Source organism: Microcaecilia unicolor, chromosome 11 (genome assembly GCF_901765095.1).
Source record: "Microcaecilia unicolor chromosome 11, aMicUni1.1, whole genome shotgun sequence".
Taxonomy (NCBI): Eukaryota; Metazoa; Chordata; class Amphibia; order Gymnophiona; family Siphonopidae; genus Microcaecilia; species Microcaecilia unicolor.
The window spans coordinates 65319327-65345190 of record NC_044041.1 but is presented as its reverse complement, the minus strand read 5'-3'; the positions used below and the strand labels follow the sequence as shown (position 1 = coordinate 65345190).

The 25864-nt window shown below is 44.1% G+C and overlaps 1 protein-coding gene across 1 annotated transcript in view; it reads right to left on the bottom strand.

Moving 5' to 3' along the window:
• GCN1 (GCN1 activator of EIF2AK4) overlaps window positions 1–25864 on the bottom strand; it is a gene marked incomplete in the record, with an annotated part of 339178 nt that overhangs the window by 179190 nt on the left and 134124 nt on the right. The window contains 6 exon segments of the mRNA XM_030219069.1: window positions 1707–1905; window positions 14503–14616; window positions 14794–14887; window positions 14968–15146; window positions 18745–18869; window positions 19041–19230. Of these exon segments, the coding sequence (XP_030074929.1) occupies window positions 1707–1905; window positions 14503–14616; window positions 14794–14887; window positions 14968–15146; window positions 18745–18869; window positions 19041–19230 (901 nt within the window).

Sequence of the window (25864 nt, the reverse complement as noted above, 5' to 3'; positions counted from 1 at the left end):
TCCTCCACAAATTCTTTTAGTGTAAATTCTCTCGCTACAGTTACACACGGAAAATACAGAGAACCACATTGTAAAAACAGAGATTACAGATTAGAAACAAATAAGTAGACAAAAAATAAAATGGAAAGCCCAAGGAATCAGACTGAGAACAGCCTCTTCCACCTCACCAGCCTTTTGCAAAAGGATTAAGCCCTCTAGAAAAACCTACCCCACTGACCTCCACTAATTCTACCAGGGCAATAATACCGTGCCTCCCTAAACCTGCCTCTGTCCGAAGTCCCTCTAACTACTGATCTCAGCTTATCCTCCAGCAATCTAGGAAACAGTCTCTCCAAAGCTCTAAACCAATTTAAAAAGAATCCCCTTGATGGGAAGCTTGCTCAACTTTGATTCAGAAGTGACATCCACTGCCAACCCCATAGCCATAAGGATCTCCTTGCAGACACCACCAGTGCCATAGACTTTACCAAAGTCTGAACCATAAAAAGCTATTTCCTTATGTGAATTTAAATATCAAAATTCTGGACAAAATTTTGGGTAATAGGCTGCTACCATGCTTAACTCATTTGGTACTTGGAAATAAAGCAAGCTTCATACTGGGTACATGTGCCAAGGACACTATCATGAAGTTTATTACCCTTAGTGGAAAGTAAAGATCTCCTCTGCGCTTCTAGCAATCTACGCCAAAAAGGCTTTTGATCATGTCCACTGGAGTTTGGTTTTTTTAACTTTCAAACTTTTTATTGAAATTTTGTTACGAAAAACAAGGTACAAACAAGCACAAGTACTACAATATCTTCTCCCACACAACCTCCAAACCCCCCACCTCCCCTCAACGTCCAAAAGTGCACCCAGACCAATAGGCATTCCACAGGAACTCTTTATGGAATGCCCCACCCAAACAATACTAACCCCACCCCTCAGCAAATAGTAACAAAAGAACTCAAAGACCAGAAAGCATAGAAGATAAACAAGTCCATTCTTCTTGCTCTGCGCTGAACTGACCATGGTAATGATCAGTTAATTGGTCCATACCCCTCACCACTTGGAACTCAGGAGGCCCAGGATTGCAATGTAGAGCCAGCTGTTTGCTTCCAATGAGTTGCAATTTCACACTTAAGCCACTGCTAAACAGATATGCTTCACCCTGGTGTGCCACCAATACCCCCTCTTATTTCCCAACCCCAATAAACAATGTTTAGTATCACAAGAAAAAGAAATCCCCAAAGAGTGAATGAGCAATCCCGTTATACCTCTCTAATATACACTGGAGTTTTATGTTCCAAACATTAGAGAAAATTGGACCTGGAGAGTTCTACATCCAATGAGTCAGAGTGATGTATAGCACACCAAAAGATCAAATTAGCGCAAATGGAGAGTACTGGGGTAATAAGGAGTTAACCTTTTCTTTTGTGATGATGGCTATTAATTAGAAGAACTGTACTTTGGTGGGTCCTAGTGCTTGCTGCAAGCATGGTGATGAATGCTTTTGGTTCCAATAAAGTTTAAATTACAAACCCCCCCCCCCCCCCCCAACAACAACAAAAACAAATGCACACACAAAAACCACCTTAATGTTCCAACAGTTGAAAATGTGACTGTTCCATTACAGAGCTGCATTTTCAGTTTAGAACACAACCCTCATCACAAATATCTTCACTTTCTTTCATCAACAGCAACACTTCAAGTAAAATTTAGGAACTAACCTAGATGTTTTAGCCAAGCAGGCATTACACAATCAGCTAAGGACAGAAAGGAGATTCGAAGTTGAGGAGCTGCAAGTGGAGAATTGAACAGGGGCATGGAGGAGCGGATTAAAACTGGGATGTATTGGCACAGTCCAAGGGGTGCTTTCTTTATAACACTATTCAGTAGTGCTAGAACTGCCTTCAGTTTCTCATCCAGCTAAGAGATTTAAAAAAAAAAGGAACAGTTAATATTAAAAAAAACAAATAGTAATAAGGGAGTCTAAATAAGTCAGAATTTTTAAGATTAGCTTTGGAGACTATACACACAGAATCCTTCCTCAGAGGTACTGGCATCGCATACAAGTGTTTTTAAAAAAGGTGTCAACTGGTTCAGGGAGTACTCAAAGCACTTTATTCCATTCTGTGCTTATGTGTAGAGGCACTAATGAAGTACTTTCATTTAAAACAAACTTCAAAATTTCATTCCAGGTAGAGCTCACACTTAACATGCTTGTTTCCTTTGTTTTCGGGGGTTTTTTTTAATGCTGATTTCTTGTTACAAGAAAAGAAAACAATCAAATTGAAACAAAAACCTAGCACACACCTTTACTCATCACTTTATGTAGCTCCAGTGGCCCTTCCTGCACTGTGGTGTCACTATATCAGGAAGGCCAGCTAATTGTTATGATTGGGGTCTGAACCCCTCTCAAACTTACCTCTTTCCTGGGGGTCAGCTTCTTAGCTGGCTTCTGTTTCTTTTCTCTGTCCTTTCTGAGCTGGCTCTGTCTCTCTGTGCTGGCAGCTTCCAGCAGCATGGCTCTAATTGTTTCACTATACTGCACCTGTGTGTGTGTTGCCTGAGTTGCTCTACCTCTCTTTGGGTGTACTGGCTTCAAGTGCTTCACAGTGTTGCATTGGTGTGGGTTGGGCCTCTCTGGGTCAGTGTGCTTTTGCCTAGGTCTAGGGAGTGTGACATCATCAGGGAGGGCCTTGATAAGGAAGTGGTGTTGTTTCCTTCAGGGCCTTTTGCAGCAGTGGTGTTTGCTTTAGGTAGGGTGGTGCAGTGTGCACTTCTGACTTTGTGTCTAGTTTCCCTGCTTGCTTTTGCTAAGGGCCAGGTTAGTGTTAGTGCAGTGTGCACTGGTGACTGTGTGTTTAGCTTTCCTGCTTTTCCCTCTTGGTTTTGGAAGCATTGCTATGTGTAGGGCTTTGGAAGCTCTGTTGCTGATAGAAGTACTTCAGGGTTTGGTGTTGTTAGGAACACTGCAGAGTTTGCTGTTAGAAATACTTCTGGTGTTTGTGATATTAGGAGCATTGCAGTCTTTGCTGTTGGTGTTTGGTGATTTAGAATCACTTTTGGCTTATGTGTTAGCTTCCCTGCTTTTTCCTTGTGCCTCCCCTGTCATCCCTTTTAGTGCTAGGAGCTCTTCTGGTTGCTTGCCAGAGTAGTGCTTAGGAAGCACCTTGTTAGTTGTATCTAGCTTGCTAGAGCAGTGCTTAGGTAGCTTGGTAGTTTTGTGTTTAGCTTATTAGTGTAGAGCTCTGCTTGTAGCTTGGTGCTTAGTAGCACCTGTGTTAGCTTTGTGTTTAGTTCCCTGCTCTGTTAGTTTAGGGCTTAGGAAGTCCCTTTCTTGAGCAGGGCTTAGGAGTGAGGCAGCCATGGGCAAAGAAAGTGTTAACTCTGAGAAATGATATTAAAAGCTTGAAGTTTGAATTCTAGCTTTTTACCTTGCAAGCAAGATAAAGGAATGCAGGCTGGAATTAATTACTAGAAGTCTAGCGTTTGCCGGGCTGGGTTAGAAAGGTCAGAGACAGGAATTTCTTTCACCCTGGTGAATGATGAAAGCTAGCTCAACATTTGTATACTGTTAGGCATACTGTAGTTTAAAGCTGAAATACTATTTCAGAAGTTCTTGATATGTAGATTTTGTTATAAGAAGATAGCTTAGATATATAGACCATTATAAGTATGTAGAATATGTCTTATAAGGATGCTTACTTTAGAATATGCTGTATTCTGTGTAAATTAATAATTCTGTGTGGAATGTTTGTATTATTCTTTGTCTGACGTTCTAAGCAAAGACTGTAGTGAAGAGGTCAAACATGTGTTTTAAGTTATCTGCAGTTCTGGCTGGTTCAATGTATAAGCTGATAGGTGAACGAGGTCAGGACTAGTCAGCTCTCTTCTCCTTGATTAATTGTAGGTAAATGTAGAAATGGTCCTGAATGCCATTAAGTAAGATTGGCTTTTGACCTCTTTAATGAATGCCAGAGTTTAGTTAGCAGTTAGTACTAGGAATATGAGAATAATAAATGTAAGAATATCCATTATCCTCTAAGTGAACCCAGGTTAAGCTATAGATGAGAAATCAATCATAATGAGAAATGTAAGAGACTGGAGCCCAAATGTCTGGTGTAAGGGGCCCCAGGTCACAGGTCAGTTTAGGATGTCTGGAACCTATGTAACTGATATTTTTAAAGTAATGATTGGTTGAGGCCAGGTAACCAATCTATTCCTTAACCAATTGGAGAGTAAGGGGGGGGCAAGGCTAGGAGGGGGATAGAACAGTATTTAAGTAGGAGCAGAAGCAGTTTACGTCAGAAGAAAGGAAGGAGAGCTGAAAGAAAGCTGGAAGACAACAGGAGAGAAAGAGAGCAGAAGGAACAGACAGAAGAGAAGAGAGCTGAAGAGGACAGACAAAAGCCATAACATCCAGAGAGCTGAGAGAGAGAGAAGAGAGCTAGAACTGATGTCCTGCTTTGTTTGCTGGCAAATAAAGAAGATTTCTCCCTCATTCTGGTGTGTGCTGTCTGACTCCTGAAGTATCACAAATTCCTATCTCAATTCCTGCAACAATTCTTGGTGGCAGCGGTGGGATCAATCCTGCATTAATCCCAGCACCCAACTGACTGGAGAACATTCGCCGGGTATGTATTCTGTATTCTGTATTCTAATTCTAGCTAGAAAATTGTAAATCAGCCCCTCAAAAATTGAGGAAGGAGAGCCTGATCAACTCTCAGCGAAGGCCCTAGTACCTTCTAGTCTAGTGGAGATTAGAAGCGAAACCGCTTGAGCTTATCTGTATCTGAGAAATCTGAAATTGTTGGGTGGGATTTTTTGTGCAGAATGTGTGATGCGTGAATGTTAAAAGAGTGCGGACTTCTTATAGCTGCGTTTTCAATTAACGCGAGTTCAATTGACCAGCAACGGAAGGAAGCGATTGTTGTTTGTTCTACCCTTTTGTTTCCGGATCTGCGGACCCCTTACCGCAAATCCAAAAACTCCCTCCCTTTTTGTGTGTTGTAACTGTAAGCATTATGGGTGGGACATCATCTAGACAAATTGCTACCCCCCTAGATTGTATGCTTAAGAACTTCAAAAAAGGATTTTTAATTAATGACTATGGACAGACTTTAAGCTCAAGTACTTTAAGAACCTTGTGTGAAGTTGAGTGGCCATCTATGGGAGTGGGGTGGCCCCCTAGTGGCAGCTTAGATATTGAAGTAATCCGGAAGGTCTACAGCATAGTTGTAGGAGAACCAGAATATTCTGAACAACTCCCTTATATAGATTCCTGGGACAGCCTTGTGACTGACCCTCCCTCGTGGTTGAAAACTTATATGGGATCCCCAGTAAAATTCATGTTAGGCCAAGTTCAAAGAAAGATTAGAAAATCTAAACTAGAAGAGGGAAAGAGCCCCAGGAAGCCTACCACCCAATCGGTGGCTTCCGCCCCTACCCTGTCCGAGAAACCCATACTCTCTGATGACCCCTCAGACCTTGAGCCACCACCTTATGGCCCATTGTTGGGGTTCCGTGCCACCCCCAGAGATCCACGCCACCCAGCCCAAGCCTCTCCAGCACAGGCTTCTCCGGATAGTTCTTCCCCTCCTGTGCCACACCTGCCACACCCTAGGTTGGACTTTTCACCCAGTCTCTACCCTTCTGTGCCACATCCTCTCCTGTTAACCTCTGAAGACCCGCTTTGGGTTCCACTCCCTGACTCCTCAACTCCCGACAGCCCAGCCTCTCCTTCTAATACCCCTACCCACTCATTAGGGGCCCGGCATCCCTTTCAATGGACTGACTCACCTGTGACCACCTCTCAGTCTATGAGTACCCCTCCCCATCCCTCAGGATTTCAACCTACCTCCACTGAATGGGTTAGACCCGCTGCAATTACTTTTGAGCATGATAGGAGGGTAGCTCCTAGCTCTACCTCAGGTTCCATTCCCACCTCCTCGAGAGTTCTGCCACTCCGACAGGTAACCATCACTCGACCGGATCCTAATAATGAGGGTCAGGTTATACAGGCACAGGCCTATCAGTATGTACCCTTCACAACCACCGATCTCCTGAATTGGAAGACGCATTACCCCTCTTATACTGAAAAGCCTCAGGCAGTGGTGGACCTAGTGACTAGCATTATGGCCACCCATAACCCAACCTGGACTGATTGTCAACAACTTCTCCTGACCCTCTTCACAACTGAGGAGAGGCGGAAGATTTTGCAAAATGCTGAGGCCATCACGCGAGAGCGTGTCCCCGGGGGGACACAGGACCCAGAGGGATGGGTTAGAGCTCGGTTTCCTCGCGCAGCTCCAGCTTGGGATCCAAATGATGGGCAGCACTATGAACTGTTGTCTGGCTATTGCCGGGACTTGCTGGAAGGTATGAGGAAATGCATAAAGAGGCCCATTAATCTAGCAAAGGTCTCTGAAATTCTCCAAGGGGCAACTGAATCCCCTGGGGCCTTTCTAGAGCGACTAATTGAAGCCTACAGAACATACACCCCATTTGACCCTGAAGCCCAAGAAAACCAGAGAATGGTGAATAGCGCATTGGTGGCCCAGAGTATGCCAGATATCCGGAAGAAGTTGCAGCGTCAGGAGGGATTCGCAGGGATGAATACCACCCAGCTAATTGAGATCGCAACCAAGGTTTTCATTAATAGAGATCAGGAGGTGCGCCGAGAGGCTGACCGGAAGATGCAGAAGAAGGCCGACCTTTTAGCGGCAGCCATTACTAATTCCACCCTTAACCGAGGTCGACCTCTAGCTAATGGGAAGCCAAAGTGGGACCCCGGACCACCAGCCAGGCCCCGAGATTCCTTCAATCAATCCCGGCCAAGGGGGGAGAATCCCAGACCAAGATTGGAGAGGGATCAGTGTGCCTATTATAAGGAAAGAGGGCACTGGAAAGATGAATGCCCCCAGAGGCGCCAGGGACTGAGAAGGGGACCAGGAGATCGAGGAAGCCGAGGCCGAGTTCGAGAGGGAAGATATGAGCCTCCTGAATCTGACATCATCGGGATAGCTGAGATGGCAGAATGGGACGAATAGGACAGACCGGGTTCCTACAAACTGGGCTCCCAGGAACCTATGGTCAAGCTAACTATAGGGAGCCGCTCAATTCCATTCATGATTGATACAGGAGCTGAACATTCTGTTGTGACGGAGCGATTAGCGCCTGTGTCTGGAAAAACTGTCCGAGTGGTGGGAGCCACGGGGGTGCAGAACCGGAGGCCCTTTCTGACAACCCGTAGATGCCAATTAGGCTCACACATAGTCACTCATGAATTCCTGTATATGCCAGACTGTCCAATCCCTTTGTTAGGTCGAGACCTGCTGTCCAAGCTTAGGGCCCAAATTTCCTTTGACTCTGATGGCCAGACTTCAGTCTCCTTTCGGCCCCCAGCATCCAGCCCTAAGGGTATATTGAGTTTCTGCTGCCCTCTTGAAGAAGAATGGCGGCTGCATCAGTCGCATGGCCAAGTTGACCTACCCCTGGCAGACAGCTTTCAGGTCAGTGGGGTATGGGCAGAAGATAATCCCCCAGGGTTGGCCCGAAATATTCCTCCTGTCCATGTAGACTTACTTCCAAGTGCCCGGCCAATCCATCTTCGCCAATACCCAATTCCCAGAAAGGCTCTGGAAGGGATCCAAGCACACCTGAATCGTCTGTTATCCCATGGAATTATTCGTCCTTGCCAGTCTCCATGGAATACGCCACTATTGCCAGTTCAGAAGCCAGGGACTGAGGACTACCGGCCAGTCCAAGATTTACGGGTGGTTAACAAATCCACTATCTCATTACACCCTGTAGTGCCTAATCCATATGTCCTGCTAGGATTGATACCTTCTGGAGCTACCCATTTCACGACACTAGACCTAAAAGATGCCTTCTTTTGTATTCGGGTGGCCCCCGCCAGTCAATTGCTTTTTGCCTTTCAATGGGAAAACCCAGTAACAGGAAGGAAGCTTCAGTATACATGGACCCGCCTGCCACAGGGGTTCAAGAATTCCCCCACTATTTTTGGGACAGCCCTAGGGCAAGACCTTAAGACTTTTAAATCTGAGCCTTCCAGGCGAGTTTTACTCCAGTATGTAGATGACCTCCTGATTGCAGCAGTGACCCAGGAAGAGTGTTTTGAGGCTACTAGAGAATTGCTGGAGCTACTCTTGGATGCAGGCTATAAGGTCTCACGCTCAAAGGCCCAACTTTGTCAGTCAGAAGTGAAGTTTCTGGGCTTCTGTATTTCCCAGGGAAGTCGGAGACTGGATGCTAGTAGGAAGCAAGCGGTAGCTGCAATTCCCCAACCCAAGTCCAGAAGAGAAGTTAGGGAATTCCTGGGAGCAGCCGGATTCTGCAGAATTTGGATTCCAAATTTTGCATTGATGGCGAAACCCCTTTACCAAGCCACAAAGGGGGGTGAAAAGGAACCATTTGAATGGGGACCTACAGCTCAACAATCCTTCATTGCTATAAAGAAAGCCCTACTCCAAGCCCCTGCGTTAGGCCTTCCTGATGTGGAGAAACCTTTCTCATTGTATGTCCACGAGCGACAGGGGGTTGCTCTGGGTGTGCTGACCCAGATGATGGGATCCTGGCAGAGGCCTGTTGCATACCTGTCTAAACAGCTGGATGGAGTGGCTAAAGGATGGCCAGCCTGCATGAGGGCCATTGCAGCAACAGCCTTACTGGTCCAGGAAGCTGATAAGTTGACCTTGGGGCAAGAACTGGTTGTTAAAGTCCCCCATGCAGTTCTCACCCTCATGGAGTATAAGGGCAACCACTGGTTTACAAATAACCGCATGGTTAAGTACCAAGCTAGCTTGTGTGAGAATCCACGGATACACCTGGAAACAGTGGCTACATTTAATCCTGCCACTCTTTTGCCAGCATCTGAGGGACCACCAGATCATGACTGTATCCAAACTATGGATGAAGTGTACTCCAGTCGACCAGATCTTAAAGATGTGCCTTGGAGGGACCCAGATGTAATTTATTTTACAGATGGAAGCAGTTATGTGGAGAACTCCAAGCGACTGGCAGGCTATGCTGTGGTGACAGAGGACAAGGTGATAGAAGCAAGAGCCCTGCCCCAAGGAACTTCAGCCCAGAAAGCAGAACTTGTGGCCCTCATACGAGCTCTGGAGCTAGCAGCAGGACTGGTAACCAATATTTATACTGATTCTAAGTATGCCTTCACAACCCTACATGCTCATGGAGCTTTGTATAAGGAAAAGGGACTCATAAATGCTGCAGGCCAACCTGTTAAGTATGGACCTGAAATACTTCAGCTGCTAGAGGCTGTTTGGGCCCCCAAGAAGGTAGCTGTCATTCACTGTAGGGGACACCAAAGAATAGATACTCCAGTGGCCCGAGGGAACCGCCATGCTGATCGGGTGGCCAAGGAAGCTGCTCGAGGACCCCCAGCAAGTACTGTGACTCCCCTGTTCCAAATTCGACTGCAAGAATGGACGCCTATGTATACCCAAATGGAAGAGAAATGGGCTCAAGAAGAAGGTGCAGTAAGGAGACCTGATGGCTGGTTACATCTCCCTGATACCAGAGTTCTGGTGCCACGCCACCTAGCTTGGCCTGTAGTGTCTCAAGCTCATGACCTATCACACTTAGGGAAAACAGCACTAGCCCGTCTACTCAATCGAGTAGTGGTGCTGGAAGGATTGGATAGTCTGGTTGCCACTGCCTCTGCCCGATGTACTCTCTGTGCCCAGAATAATGCTCGTCAGGGACCCCGTATTCCACCAGGAGTTCAGTCTAGAGGACTAACACCCTTTGAGTCCCTAGTTATAGACTTCACAGAAATGCCCAGGAGCGGTAGGCTCCGATATCTCTTGGTCATGGTCTGTACCTTTTCTGGGTGGGTGGAAGCATATCCTACAGTCACTGAGAAAGCCACAGAAGTAGCTCGAGCTCTCCTTAGGGATGTCATCCCCAGGTATGGACTGCCCCTTGCCATAGGTTCAGATAATGGTCCCGCCTTTGTTGAAGCTACACTTCAGGCCCTGTCCCGCGCATTGCGCATTACCTGGAAATTGCATTGTGCCTATCGTCCCCAGAGTTCAGGGCAGGTTGAGCGAGCAAACAGAACCTTGAAAAATAGCCTAGCAAAGATTTGTCAGGAAACCCAATTGAAATGGCCACAGGCATTGCCACTAGCCCTCTTCCGCCTCCGATGCACCCCAACTAAAGGAACAGCCCTCTCTCCCTTTGAAATTGTGTATGGGAAGCCCCCAGCCATTTTACAGGGAATTAAGGGAGACATAGGGATTTTAGGGTCTGCCCAGGTGCAGGAGCAGGTAGCCCTCTTGGGAAAGATAATTTCTGAGCTTCAGTCTTATGTGAGAGAAATAAACCCTGTCCCCTTCCAGGCTCAGGTACATTCCTTCCTGCCAGGGGATAGAGTTTGGGTGAAAGATTGGAGGCTTCAGCCTCTGGGGCCCCGATGGAAAGGACCTTTTACTGTTTTGCTTTCTACCCCTGCAGCTGTGAAGGTCGCAGGGATAACTCCATGGGTCCATTGGTCTCGAATTAAGTCTGCTGACCAGACTGAGCCCAGCACGGATCAGACGGAGCCTAGACAGTGGAGAGCAGAAAGAGATCCAGCGGAGCCATTGAAGTTGCGCCTGACCCGAACCAAAGAATCTACTAGCTGAAAAGAAGGGTCAACTGCATACTGCAGGAGCGGCTGAACTTCGGCTTCATACTGAGACTCTTTCTTGCCTGATTCTGGCTTTCTTGGAATTTGAAAGCTTGATCCTTGTCAGTTGAGGGTCTATCCCAACTGGTATAAGAACTCAAAGACTGAGAACACTATATGAGAGTAATCTGTGATTAGCACAGACTGTTGAAATATTATTGCTTAATTAGTTTGCTGTATTTGTTTTAGATTAGGAAGAAAGAAAATGTTAGTAGTTTGGATGCTTTTGTTGTTTTCTACTCCTTGCCTCCTTGTTCCTAATACCCCAACTCGCTCCAACCTTTGGTTACACTCAGTCCAGGAACTAATTAGCCAGGCAAAGATTACTTCCCCTTGTATTGTGTGTTCCCGATTTTCTCCTTATACTACAGATGTCCCAGCTGTACCTGTCCCTGTGCAACTCCCAGCTCTTATACCTCCCTATTTTTCGAGTTCAGGTCCTTGGAGCCAGGATTATACTTGGTGGTCCTTTTATAATGCTACTTCCCCTTCTGATTCTTCTCTAAGGCCAGTTTTTACGTCTCCCTATCCAGCCTCTGGAGTGTTTTGTTTAACAAGAAACATCTCAACTGTTCTTCCCATTCCCTGTAACTATACTAATGTTCTCCCAGAAAAAGGAGAATCTGTGTGGGTAGTTTCTCCAGGTACTCCTATGTGCCCTGCTACCGTACCTGCAGATTATGACCCAGGTGATTATCTGGCTCCTAAGCGTACCACTGAGAAGACTATAGTGTCCAAGCTTATTTTCTATTTTCATAAGTCCCCGGGGTATGAAGAGTTACTAACAAATGAGCAGCCTGTCACAATTGGGGATTGGCGCCTATGGTGTGCAAAGTCTCCATTTCGTCTTCGTTCCCCCTGGGATAGGGGCTCGCATTATGGGCACCCTAAGTACCCTGTCCAGCCTGAGCCAACATTTATTGGGAACTTTCCTCACCCTCTCCTTGGTCATTACTGGCTCTGTGATAATGTCCTCCACATGATTCTTCCCTCCACATATGATTTTTGTGTATTGGTAACCTTGAATTATTTTCCTAAAGTTATTCCTCTTAAGCCACTATCCCCGCACCGCTCTAAGCGAGAGGCTTTGTCCTTACCCTCCTCCGTTGCCACAGAGGATGAGGCGATTGAATTAGCCCTCCAGTATATCAATTCTACTTATCCTCTGACTAAAAAGAGACTTGTAGCCCTTTCTGCCACAGCCTGGATTCCAATTGGAGGCCCGGTAGCGGGTATTACTGAACTAGGTATGGCTACTCGGAGACTTCAGTCCCTACTCCATGTTTTAGTTCATGAGCTGAACGTGGTAGTCAATGCATTGCAGGATCAAATTAATGAATTAAGTATAGTTTCTCGGTATAACCGTATGGGTCTTGATTATCTCTTCGCAGCCCAGGGTGGTCTCTGCACAGTGCTAAATTCTTCAGAGTGCTGTACTATTGTCATAAATAGGACGCATGTAGTTAGGCATGCCATGGATAAAGTCCTACAGTTGGCTAGCCTTAATGTGGAGGATTACCGAGGAGGATTAGACCTTACCTCCTGGTGGTGGTCATTGACCTCCTGGATACGTCCCTTGTTCATTTCCCTAATAGTCTTAGTTTTAGCAGGGTTGTTGTTTTGTTTCCTGGCCTCATGTGCTTCAGCAGTATGCCGTCGGACCTTAACAAGTAGGGTAATGGTGGTTCATAAGTCTATTCCTAGTTAGGATCACTATAATCTCCAGAGTTTGAGTTGTGAGACTTATCTCTGCATAAGCTGATTTTAGTCTCAAAGGGGGGAATGAGGCAGCCATGGGCAAAGAAAGTGTTAACTCTGAGAAATGATATTAAAAGCTTGAAGTTTGAATTCTAGCTTTTTACCTTGCAAGCAAGATAAAGGAATGCAGGCTGGAATTAATTACTAGAAGTCTAGCGTTTGCCGGGCTGGGTTAGAAAGGTCAGAGACAGGAATTTCTTTCACCCTGGTGAATGATGAAAGCTAGCTCAACATTTGTATACTGTTAGGCATACTGTAGTTTAAAGCTGAAATACTATTTCAGAAGTTCTTGATATGTAGATTTTGTTATAAGAAGATAGCTTAGATATATAGACCATTATAAGTATGTAGAATATGTCTTATAAGGATGCTTACTTTAGAATATGCTGTATTCTGTGTAAATTAATAATTCTGTGTGGAATGTTTGTATTATTCTTTGTCTGACGTTCTAAGCAAAGACTGTAGTGAAGAGGTCAAACATGTGTTTTAAGTTATCTGCAGTTCTGGCTGGTTCAATGTATAAGCTGATAGGTGAACGAGGTCAGGACTAGTCAGCTCTCTTCTCCTTGATTAATTGTAGGTAAATGTAGAAATGGTCCTGAATGCCATTAAGTAAGATTGGCTTTTGACCTCTTTAATGAATGCCAGAGTTTAGTTAGCAGTTAGTACTAGGAATATGAGAATAATAAATGTAAGAATATCCATTATCCTCTAAGTGAACCCAGGTTAAGCTATAGATGAGAAATCAATCATAATGAGAAATGTAAGAGACTGGAGCCCAAATGTCTGGTGTAAGGGGCCCCAGGTCACAGGTCAGTTTAGGATGTCTGGAACCTATGTAACTGATATTTTTAAAGTAATGATTGGTTGAGGCCAGGTAACCAATCTATTCCTTAACCAATTGGAGAGTAAGGGGGGGGCAAGGCTAGGAGGGGGATAGAACAGTATTTAAGTAGGAGCAGAAGCAGTTTACGTCAGAAGAAAGGAAGGAGAGCTGAAAGAAAGCTGGAAGACAACAGGAGAGAAAGAGAGCAGAAGGAACAGACAGAAGAGAAGAGAGCTGAAGAGGACAGACAAAAGCCATAACATCCAGAGAGCTGAGAGAGAGAGAAGAGAGCTAGAACTGATGTCCTGCTTTGTTTGCTGGCAAATAAAGAAGATTTCTCCCTCATTCTGGTGTGTGCTGTCTGACTCCTGAAGTATCACAAATTCCTATCTCAATTCCTGCAACAGGAGCTCCTGTTTAGTATAGGGCTTAGGAAGTCCTTTTGTCAGTTTACTGTTAGGAACACTCCTGCTGGTTTAGGGCTTGGGAGCACGTAGATCAGTTTAGGTTTAGGAGCACTTCTGTTTCCAGTCCTGGTCCCTATGTCATCCGGTATCCAGTAAGTCCTGCCGGCTACTCGAACCCAGGAGCTCAACTCCTGGGGGGCTTAGTAGCTAAGTGCAGGTGAAGCTGTACGGACCAGTCCAGTGTGCTCCAGTCCAGTGTGTTCCGGTCCGGTGTGTTCCAGTCTGGTGCGCTCCAGTCCAGTGTGTTCCGGTCCGGTGTGTGTTCCAGTCCTGTGTCCTCCAGTCCGGGGGATTCCAGTCCATGTGTTCCGGTTCGCTGGGCAGTGCCTGCAGTCCCTGCCGGTGTGCTTGCCCAGTGTTGGTTGGTGGGTTTTGCCTGCTGCTGTCGCTCCTCGGCAGCAACCCAAGGGCTCACGTTTGCTCCAGATCCCGGCCCCACGGGCTCTGAACCTGAGAACCTGACACTAATGTGACAAGGTGGAAACCCTTGGACTGACCACAACTTGAGCCCATCTTACATGCAAAGTCAAAGGAGGATAGCCAGCTGTTCATACCTAAGGATGGCCATAGGATTAAATTTGATACCATCAAAGTGGTCACTAGAAGTGAATGATAAAGCAAATGTCTGAAAATAACTGGATTCAACTACTGTAGATCTGTATACACTTAAACATGTCATTGATTTAAAATTTAAAAAGCTGTATTCACTTAAGGGCAACAACAAATGTTTCATTAAGTTCCTGTTTCTGATTCACCTCCAGCAGCCGCTTTCTAATCTCACACTCCTTCTCCAGCTGAATCTGCAGCATCTCCTTCTGTTTGCTGCTTAACTGCACTTCATCCTTTATACCCTTTTTTTTCTTAATCTCCTGCAAAGAGAGAAAATTTACATTAACAGCAGTTTTGCTTTCCCATCAACAACAACAGATGTGGCAGGTGAAGAGAGATGATGCAGGGCAGCTGCAAATACACAGACATAAAAGGCGGGATGGCAAACAGCGTTGAAACGGGGAGAGATAATACGTAACATACAGATGCAGCCTCACCTCTTTTAGTTCCAGCTCAATAATCTGCTCTTTGAAGGAGTAGGCCTTGTTTTCACGCTTCATGTTGGCCTTCTTTAAGCTGTCTTGCTGAGCACTACAGAAAGAAAGGTAAAAAAAGTGAATCCTAGCAAGTATCAATAAAGGATAAGCTGTCAATAAGCAAATCCCTTTTACCTCTGGATGATGGATTTGTCATAGAGTTCCCCCTCTGGGGTCTGCATGATGGCAAATTCTTCTCTTGTTACATGATGAAGTGCTGGATTTTCCAAAGACACAGTGACAATGTTCATTAACTGTGGAAGCACTTTATTCGGTGCAAGAAGAGCGAGACCACTCACAGCATTCAATGTAGCCTATAATTAGAAATAAGGAATAATCAGCCCTGACCCAGAAGATATCTATAAGGACACTGTACTCTATCATCTCTCCCAGGCGAATCCCCATTGATTCTTCATAGAAAGGTAGGCAAGGAAGCAATCACCTCAATCAGTAGAGCTGATGTATATGCACTTTTACCCCAGTGCATTTTGGGATCTGTAGTCCTGTTTTCATACAAAAATCAGAAGCCCATAGATGCAATAGAGCTAACCATATTACTCTTGGCGGAATTCTGTGCAAGCAGAAATTAGGACTTCCTTATTTTTCTTTTCTTTAGGATCTCCAGACCAGTTCAGACACTGACTGTTAGGTTATGAACACCTATCGGAAGATGGAGACTGAGGACAAACGTAATAACCCTATACAGCCACTAGTCTGTCAGTATTTTGCTAACAAAGCAGATCGATCTGGAAACCCTCCAAGGCTGTTCTCTGGACACAACATAGGTTTCTGTGGACATCTTACCACACACAGTCTTCCACGTACACATGTCAGCTCCTTTCCTTGATCTGCACTCAGCTCCCCATCTGCTTTGTTTGTTTTTTTTAACACAACTTCCACAACAAGCAGAAGAAATAAACCAAAGCAACAAAAATCAATTGTAGAAAAAAATATGCTAGCTGAAATACTAAGTCCTCCATGACCCAACTCTGTGTAATTCAACACACTTCCGTGCTCTATGATCAAACTACGCTACGAGAGGATGCCATGCCACTACTGGAATATGCTTTAATAGCATGTGGTACTGGTCGCCCTTTGAGAAGATAGGCCGCCGAGCTATAGACAACTTAGAGACAGCAGCCACTTTGTTTGAACCTCCATAGAGCAAAAACAACGATCCAAATGCTGAAAGTCCTCTGTTCCCTCCAAATAAGCCAACAGAACTCTCTTCATATCAAGTCAGGATAGATGCTGCTGCTCATTGTCCCCTTCAGGATCACCCAGGACTAGGAGAGAAATAGACTGATTCACATGAAATGGAAGTGTCTTGTTCAGCTCTGAGCCACAAGACACCTATCACCTGTGAGTCCTCACTGCCCAGAAAAGCTTCTCTCCTGCCAGCATACAGACTGTCATTTGAATTGCGCTGCTAGCGTCAACGTCAGCACTAACAATATAGGGAGATTTTGCTCCGAGGTATTGCACCAAAGGATCCCTTAGGCACGCCCCTTCGTGCAGAACTTCTGGAAGCGTTGGGCACAGCTCCTCAAAGTAGGGTAGCTCCACTATCCTTCATCTACCCTGGGCAATCTGTGTGAGACTTTTACCGTGCTGCATCAAGTGAACTTTGTTCCTCGGCTCTGCTGCTTATTGATTTGTGTGCTGTTGCTCTGCCCTCATGCTGCTGCGCTGGAGGTTCCATGTTCGATCCCTATTATAATCTCTCATAGGATTAATCGCTCAGTCCCTACTCATACAACCTTCTCCAGTCAAGCTTCTCTCTCGCTCATGCAAGGCAAAGGAACCTCCTTCTCCAGATGCCATTTAATCTGGTCTCCACCGCCTACCTCCTTATTCCAATTAGGTATATAAATGCTAGGTCAGTTGTCAATAAAGCTAATATTATTAGAGATTGGTTGATGGAGAACCAATTTGGGTTGTTGCTGGTCTCTGAAATGTGGCTTCGTTCAACAGAGGATCCTTTATTCAATGTTTTATGTCCTCTGAGTTACAAGGTCCTTTATCAAACTAGAGCTAAACAGAGAGGGGGTAGAATCACCATCATTTACTTCTTCAAAGTAGAACTATTGTCCCAACTGAACTCTTCTGATCTTGAGATTATTATCTGCAAATTAAGTGATCCTATGTTGTTGGAGCCCATAATATTCTTTGTTCTCTTTCTAATGCCCTCACAAAACTGGTCTGCCTCAGAAAGCTGTTTTACTGAATTCCTCTCAAATATTTGTGTTAAGTTTGCTAATGTTTTAATAGTAGGTGCTATTAATTAGCATCTTGATAACCCTAGGGATGTTATTAATTTCTTTTGCACAGAATTCCCCCAAGTGTACCATTTCTAATTATTTCTGTAGGGCTACAAAACATGTGCAGTATTGTACCACAGTGCCAGCTTTTAACAGAGAGATCTCTACCCTAGCTCATTTTCACTATACACATTGAGAAAAGCCACACTGAGCCTGCAAAGAGGTGGGAAAATGTGGGATACAAATGCACTAAATAAATAAATAAATAAATAAAAACCAAGGGCTGCTAGGTTTATGCTAGATGACAAACACCTCGATACACTCTTTAACAGTTACATACCATACAAAATACAGAAGTTAGATTTCTCTCTACAGCAGGACCCATGTTACTCCCTTGCTACACAACCGACACTGGTTACCAATTCTCTTTTGGATCCAATTTAAAATTCTGCTACCTACCCACTATGCTCTTTATATGGGCCTTCCACTTTATTTGACCTCCCTTCTGACAGCACAAAACACCCTATGGCCCCTCAGATCTTCATAACTGTACCTTCCCTCTTCAGTTGTGGTTAGACTGCTTAACACACGTCATACAGCTTTACCTTTCTAATCCCCTCTGAACTTGAGATGCCCCAAGCTGTAGAAAGTTTAAAAGTGCACTGAAAACTTGGTTATTTACATCTTCATCTGCTCAAACAGAGACCATTATGTATCTGTCTTTTCCTTTTCCATCCGCAGGGCAGGGTGTCTTGTCCAGTGCACACTCAGCCGTGGATCAGTCCCTGATCCTTCCCTCCCCCACATTTCCTTTGTTTAATTAAGGTTCTCTACATGAGGCGGCTGATATCTGCTGTAATAACTATACTTGTGTCTTAACTAGCATCCCTCTTCTCTATTCCTCATGTAAGTCTGTCTCGCCTCCATTTCTGATGTACTTGTATATCGCCTTGCGGTCAACAATGAAGGGAATAAATCCTAAACCTCCATGGAGCTCACAATCTAGTCAAGACATATGAAAGAAACCTATTACAGAAGAGGTTAAATCAGGAAGAACAAGGTTTTTAAAAATCTGCTTGAAAAAAGTGGAATTTTTGTAAGATGGGAAATGACTTTTGGGTTGACTGATAACCTAGAAATTTCTAAAATTACCGAAATTGGAAAAAAGTATCACTTTCTTAATCCAAGGATTAGGGGACTAAAATGCCTGGAGGTTGGATGTATAGCATGGTAATAAGAATAAACAGACCTATTTAATTATTCCCTTGTTCTCAAGTTTTACCCACCATCAATCATCCTCTGTGCTAAATCCCACATGTTCCTAAGTTCTGATATTACTTCTATCTCTATTACCTCCCATGTGAGGAATTCACATATTCGCCGCCTGTGAAAATCCATTTTTTTATGTTATTCCTGAGCGCAACCCTTTTCAGCCTCATAAGGCTCCTTATTCAAAAATCTTTATTCACTGAAAAATATTTCTTGTACATTTATAACTCTGAAATATTTGAACACTTTATTCTAACCCCCTCTCCCTACAGTATACATTAAGGCTCTAACATTTACCTCATAGGGTTTGTGGGCTCTCTGGGCTCCAGATAAGAAACTAATTTTGCTCCTCCCTTCTCAGGAAACGTGAGGTATAACTCACCTGATCCACGGTACTCTGCATGGCAATTGAGGGTAAAATCTCCTCCAGATGTTTACTAATGAAATACAAAGGATCAATCTTCATCTTTATCAGAAGAGCTGGCCAAAGTCCTGACTGTGCTGCCACTAGTGAAGAAAGAGTGAAAAAATTCCCTTAGAATATACAATCACCATGTCCCAATCACCACATCCATCCGCACATCTACTCCACACTAACAGAGAGAAGGTGGAAGACAGAGAAAGTAAAGTGTAGGAAAGATTTGTCAGTCAGAATACAAAGCCTCCTTCCATGCTCACCTATAGAAGGGTGGTGTGCCACAATCAGAAGCTCACGTGCTAGTTTCTCTCCTTCTTCTGGATCTGCCTCAAGAGAAGATCCACTAGCAATTACATGTAGTGTCTCTTGCAAAACCCGAGGGGAGATGTACAATTTTCCTGGTTCAGAAAGTTCCCCTGACTCATTCACCAAGACCTCCCGTGGAAGTGCCTAATAGGGATAGATAGGCTGGTCAGTTATACAGGATAGTTCAATGTAAATGACAAGACCCATATGTGGAATCATTTAAAAAAAAATTTCCATGTGTATAGGGATATACACATGTAAACATTTGGTACCTACTTTTATGCGATCCGCACATAGGCATTCCTGGGGACGTAGGTTGGGTGGAACAGGGGCAGGGTTGAGATATATGGCATATTTTATAAAATACACTTGTGGACATGCATAGAAAAGATCTATAAATGTACACCTTCTTTGGAGCAGGTGTAAATTGTGCACACTCCTGGAGCTGCATCTTTGTGCTTAATCTAAAAAGGCATAAAGGCACCTATCCTGCCTTTATAAAACAAGAATGTTTTTGGACTTTGTACCTCCATTTGTTTCACTTGATATACCTAATTCTAAAAGGAAAACAGAGTGGTTCACATTAGCTGGCAAGTTAAAAATCAATAAGGTACAGCACAACTGAAGTACTACACAACACACTAAGACATTAATATAAAGAAGAAAACGCAGTACCACCGTAGATGGTGCCATCAACCACAGAGCTACAATGCCTGAAAGGTCTTTGTAAAAAAAGAAAAGTATGCCTTGAGCCCTTTCTTAAATACAGGTGAATACAGGATACAGATGAATTCCACAGGGCAGGGGTTAAGAAAAGGCTGACTCTCTGGAAGAGTCAATTCTTGCCCTGTATAAAGGTGGTATTAATAACCTATTTAGCTCAAAAGAATGCAGACATGTCATGATCAACATTTTAAAATTTAACACAAAATACAGAGGCAGCCAATGAACATCATACAAAGACAGACATGCTCAAAATGCCTTGCTCTTGTAGCTAAATGAATCACTTAGTTCTGAACAGACTGGAGGTGTGGAAAGGCACATTTTAGAAGACCATTATATAACACATTTATGTATTTAATCTGACGATGAATAAAAGACACAAATCAGTGTTAAGCAGAGCTAGTTTACCCCAAAATGCCTGAATATCGCTAACAGATCTCATGGCACAAAAACAAGATTTAATAACAGTAGAAATGTGGCCATCAAAAGACTGCTGCAAATCCAGAATATTGTTTTAGTTGATTTGAGTCTGAGTTGCCGGATGGCATAGGAGCCATAATGGGCAACTTATGATACCCCCATATTGCCTTACATTTTTAGCTATAGAGTTTAAGTCTATGGTTCTGCAGCCAATCCGCAATAGACTGTAGACTAGAATTGAATGAAGATAAGTCTGGATAATTAGGGTTTACAGAAGTAATAAGTTCATATTTTTCACACATAATATCTGGTTAATACCCAATGACTGGGCCAACACTGCAAGGAGAAACTAGATCTTACCTGCTAATTTCCTTTACTTTAGACCCTCTAGACCAGTCAAGATGCTTGGGTTGTGCATGCGTACCAGCAGACGGAAACTGAGAACACCTGACTGAGACTTGTACAAGACCTCTGTCTAATCCCATCCAGCCAGTACTTCTATAACAAAGCAGATGACGTAGGACTACTCAAGACTGCACCACTGGACCTCATTATGTTGAATCACCTGGCCCACCAACAGCCAAAGGGAGACACATACATCAGAATTTGTTCCAGCCACAGGATAATCAAAGCATCTATTCCATCCAACTACAGATCCTTCCTGCAACTGAAGAGGGGTACTCGTGCATTGGTGGTCATTGTCATTACATCCAGCACTGGCTGACCACATCAGTGAACTATTTTGTTGAAGGCTTCCTGGGCCAAAGCCCATTCACTTGGATTCAAGATGTTTCAGCTGAGAAAATCCACATTTACGTTGTCAACACCTGCCACATGTGCAGTTGAGAGATTCAGTAGGTGAGCTTCCACCCACTTGAAGGTGTCAGCTGCTTCCTTTGCCACCAGGTGGCTTCATGCATCCTTGATGGTTCACATAGACCACTGTGATGGCACTGTTCAAGAAGACTCACCCTGCTTTGCTCTTCAGCATATGCTGAAACACCAATAGGCTTGCTGATTGACCCACTGAGCTTCTTCTGACATTCAAAGCCCTTGAGCTACCTGACAGAGAGACAGTGGGCCCTCCATCTTAACTTTAGATTAGAAAAGGAATGATTAAGAACAATACAGTGCACTACTAAAGGGGCTCTCAAACTTTTCTTCCTGATATTACTTCTGTGTTCAATCATGCGGATCTTAACCTTCCTTATGGTCTTCCCAATATATAAAAGAGAGCAAGGACAAATTACAATGTATGTAACATTGTTGGTGTTACAAGCCACAGAATAACAGAGAACAAACCCAATTTGTATAGGGATGTACAAATTCTGTAACAGACGAGGAAGAAGCACATAGAGGGGAATAATCAAACGGTGCCGGCCAAATACATGGCTGGCCATCTATTTTGGCAGTGCTGCAAACAGCTGGCCGAACCGTATTTTCGAAAAAGATGGCCGGCCATCTTTTGTTTTGATAATACGATTGGAACCGGCCAAATGCATTGGATTTGGCCGGGGTTTGAGATGGCCGGTTTCGTTTTTTTAACGATAATGGAAAGTTATGTCGGCCATCTCAAACCCCGGCCAAATTCAAGGCATTTGGCCGTGGGAGGAGCCAACATTTTTAGTGCACTGGCCACCCTGACATGCCAGGACACCAACCAGGCACCCTAGGGGTCACTGCGTTGGACTTCAGAAAAGCTCCCACGTGCATAGCTCCCTTACTTTGGGAGCTGAGCCCCCCAACCCCCCCCCCAAACCCACTACCCACAAATGTACTGCACCCACTAAAATTGTTCCAGAGACCTGCATACAGCCTCTAGCACTTATTGCTGCTGTATAACTTTGGCATACCAGTTCACACCTGAAGACTAATCTCTCTGAAAAAGTCCTTTCTTGAAATAGGCACGTTTACTCACAGTTAACTGCAGATCAGAGGTTGGGCCCCACTGGCAAAGAGTCCCCTGGTACTAAGATTAGCAGTAGGTCAGAGCTGGCACAATGGTGTACAATGCCCTCTTTCAGCACCATGCAAGGTAAGAACTACGTTCTCTAACGTGGGTAACACAGGAAAGGGAACTAAAACTGGCTTTAAAAAATGGCCACTACCGCATGGACTACAACAGGAAACAAAACAGGGCACACTCTGACCCAGTTAGCAGGGGGGGAAAAGCACCAGGGGAGTAGAGCCCAGTACCCTACACCCACCACAATGCATTGCTAATGTGACTCTGCAGGGCACCTAACAGAAAAGGTGTCACACTCACCCAAGAGCCACATCGCAACCAGGGAAAGGCTGTCGGAGGATACAACACATTCTGCTGTCATGAAGGTGGGTACGGCATTTGAGGCTGGCATATAGGCTGGCAAAAAAGGTTTTTAGTTTTATTTTTTTAGTTTGGAAGGGGATTGGTGACCACTGGGGGAGTATGGGGAGGTCATCCCCCATTCCCTCCAGTGGTCATCTGGTCAGTTGGGGCACCTTTTTGAGGCTTGGTCGTGAAAATAAAAGGACCAAGTAAAGCCGGCGAAATACTGCTTAACGCCGCTTTTTTTTTCCATTATCGGCGAAAGCCGGCCATCTGGTAGCCACGCCCATGCCTGCCCATGTACCGCTTTCGCTTATCTACCGATACGCCCCCTTGAACTTTCGCCGGCGAAGCGACGGGAAAGCGGCGATGCAGTCAAAAATGCCACTTTCGATTATACCTATTTCGCCGCTTTTAAAAAATCGCCGGCCATCTCCTGATTTGTGTCAGAAGATGGCCGGCAATCACTTTCGATTATAAGCCCGATATTGAACATGCATAACAGGGAAAATGACCTTATTACTTGTTTCACGTATAACTGGGAGATGGTGCTATTATTTAATGTTTTTGTCTCTGGAATAAACTACTGTCACTGTCTTACTTCTGAAGCACATATGATCTTCTAAAATATACCAATGTTTTCTCATTATTTTTTTACTATCATTTGTTAATCCAGAAAACTAAGATGCACACCAAATCAGGATGTACTTGATCCATTCTTTTGGTTAAAAGTTTGTCCCTGTTTGCATCCAGGGCCGCCATGGGGGGTGGGGTGGGGGTAAAATTCCCCGGACTGGCCTCCAAGGGGGGCCCGGCGCCAGGGTCCGTCTCTCTCTTGCTCCTGTCAGGACCCAGGTGACTGCATTAACACAATAACCCGGTCCCGGCACACAGGAGCAGGAGACACACAGACCCCTGCGCCAGGCCCCCCTTGGAGACCAGGGAGGAGCAGACACACTGATGCAGGAAGGTAGAAAGTGGGGGGTAGTGGCAGTCTCAGCGAGTGAGCGAGGGACAGCTGTGGCAGCCCTGCCCCGGCTCTCCTGTTTGCAGCTTTGGCCCTCTTCAGTATTAACACATCTTGGTGGGTGAGTATCCTCAATCTAAAAAGAATGGATTGAGTATATATTGATTTGGTGTGCAACAGTGGCGTAGCCAGACCTCAACATGTGTGTGTGTTGGGGGGGGGGGGGGGGGGGGGGGGGGGAGGTAGGTCCAGAGCCCAAAGTGTGTGTGTGTGGGGGGGGCCACATTTTGGCCCTCCTCCCCGCTGCTCACCCTACCCCCATCGCCTCATATACCTTTGCTGGCAGGGTGAAACTTAGCATGCACAACCACGCATGCTCAGTTTCATACACCGAGCATGAACGTGACGTGAGGAGAAGAGCAGTGCAGGCAATGTGGTGGTGACCAGCACTGGACAAATGCTTCAGTTGGCAGAAGTTATATCAGGAAGAAAAATTTGGGAGTCCCTTTAGTGGAACACTATTGCCCTTAATCATTCCTTTTCTGAGCTAAAGATTTTTGTTTTTAAGGTGATCGAGCCATCTTGATGTGGAGGCAATATTGGTATGATGTTATTACAGAAAGAACAGTGTCTTTTTTGAGTTTGATACTACTATGCCAGTAGGTTTAAATAATGAAATTGATTTGACAGTAGTTTTGTAAATTAGTTTAATTTTAGACACTGATCCACCAATATAGGTTTCTTTTTGTGATATTCATATATAATTTACTAGGAAGTTTTTATGTTAAAGAACAATATGATGTCTCATATATTTATGTTTCTAAACATTACATTTTGAGTAGAATATTATCACAGCACACGCTTTATTTTGATTTACTTATTTACTCTTTCTTTACACACTGACTCCTATTCGCACCTCCATTTTTGAGCAGTACATGTGACAAGCTATCTTGATGCTTTCACAATACTTGTTTTTCACCACGACTTCATATATGTTTTTCACACTCTTCTTCTTTTTATATAGAACACATTTAACAGAAAAGTATAAATCATTTTTACACAAGACCTTGTTTTTACATATAGTCATCATCAAGAAACATTTTCTTAACACTAAGGAATAGCGTTTTTTTAGATTGTCCTATTGAACACAACAACATTGTAATGTCATATTTTCTTTCACATCTTTTAAAACTAACTTTTTAAAGATATCTGTAGGCTCTACTGAATATTAGATTTTATGGGAGATTTTATGATCTTATTTATGAACAAAATAAATAAAAAATTTCTGACATCAGCAGTTCAAAACAATTTGGTGCACTAGGGTCTTTATCTAGCTTACACACATGCACCACATTTTTCAGTTTGCAAATGAAGCAAACTAATCTACTGCATTGAGTAAGTCTGTTTATTTTCAATTTTCAATGGATTTTAACCCTTTGGGGTCTGTATTTGTTCTCTGAACAAGTTTTAAGTTAGCTGGCACGATGATGGTAAAAACATCTTCACAGATCTCATAACACTTCCACTTTATGATGGCACCAAAGTTCATCGATGATAGTGTCTTCGTATATTAAGTAAGAATTAACATACAGGTTTCAAACAGATATGATGATTTAATTAGTCCTTCAGCCTTAGTTCCACATATTATTACAGACAATTTTATCCTATAAGATTCATTTCTACACATTTTCTTAATAAGTGGCAAGCATTTTAGATGCACTGTTTTTTTCTCTTAGCTTACACACATGCACAGCGTCTTTTAGGCTATGAGTGAATTGAGCACTTTTCTGCATATGGTAAGCCTATTGATTCTTCTCTTGCACAAAAATAAACCATTTCAAATTTCATTTCTAGTGTTTAGAATGGTATTGAAAGGAGTTACCCCTTTGGGTTTTTGTCTGTTGCAGGAAATAGGTGTTTTACAGTCCAATTGGGTATAATTGCAGAAAGATCGCACTAAATTGTTCAATCAACCAACCAGCTCTATTCTATTTATAGTTTTATGTTTACCTTGTTTACCTATATAAAAGGATATATTCACATTACATTAAAAAACAATTAATTTGAAAATGCATAACAGGGTCACGTGATGACTGCTTCCTGAGTAGCAGCAAGAGGAGAGAGCTCCCCAGACTTCTCCGAGAAATCAGCCAAAAATCAGCTGTGTAGTACACCCGTTGGACAAATAAGTGCGAGGGAAGAGGTCGAGAGTGGAAAGATAAGACGGCAGATACTTTGGGCGTGGGACTGGCCGGTATGCCCACAAGAAACCAGGGAGGCCTAAGAAACAAAACCGCACCATCGTGGAAAGCGAGCAAGATGGCGATGACTCCAGAGCCCGCGACAGGGGCGGAGAAAAA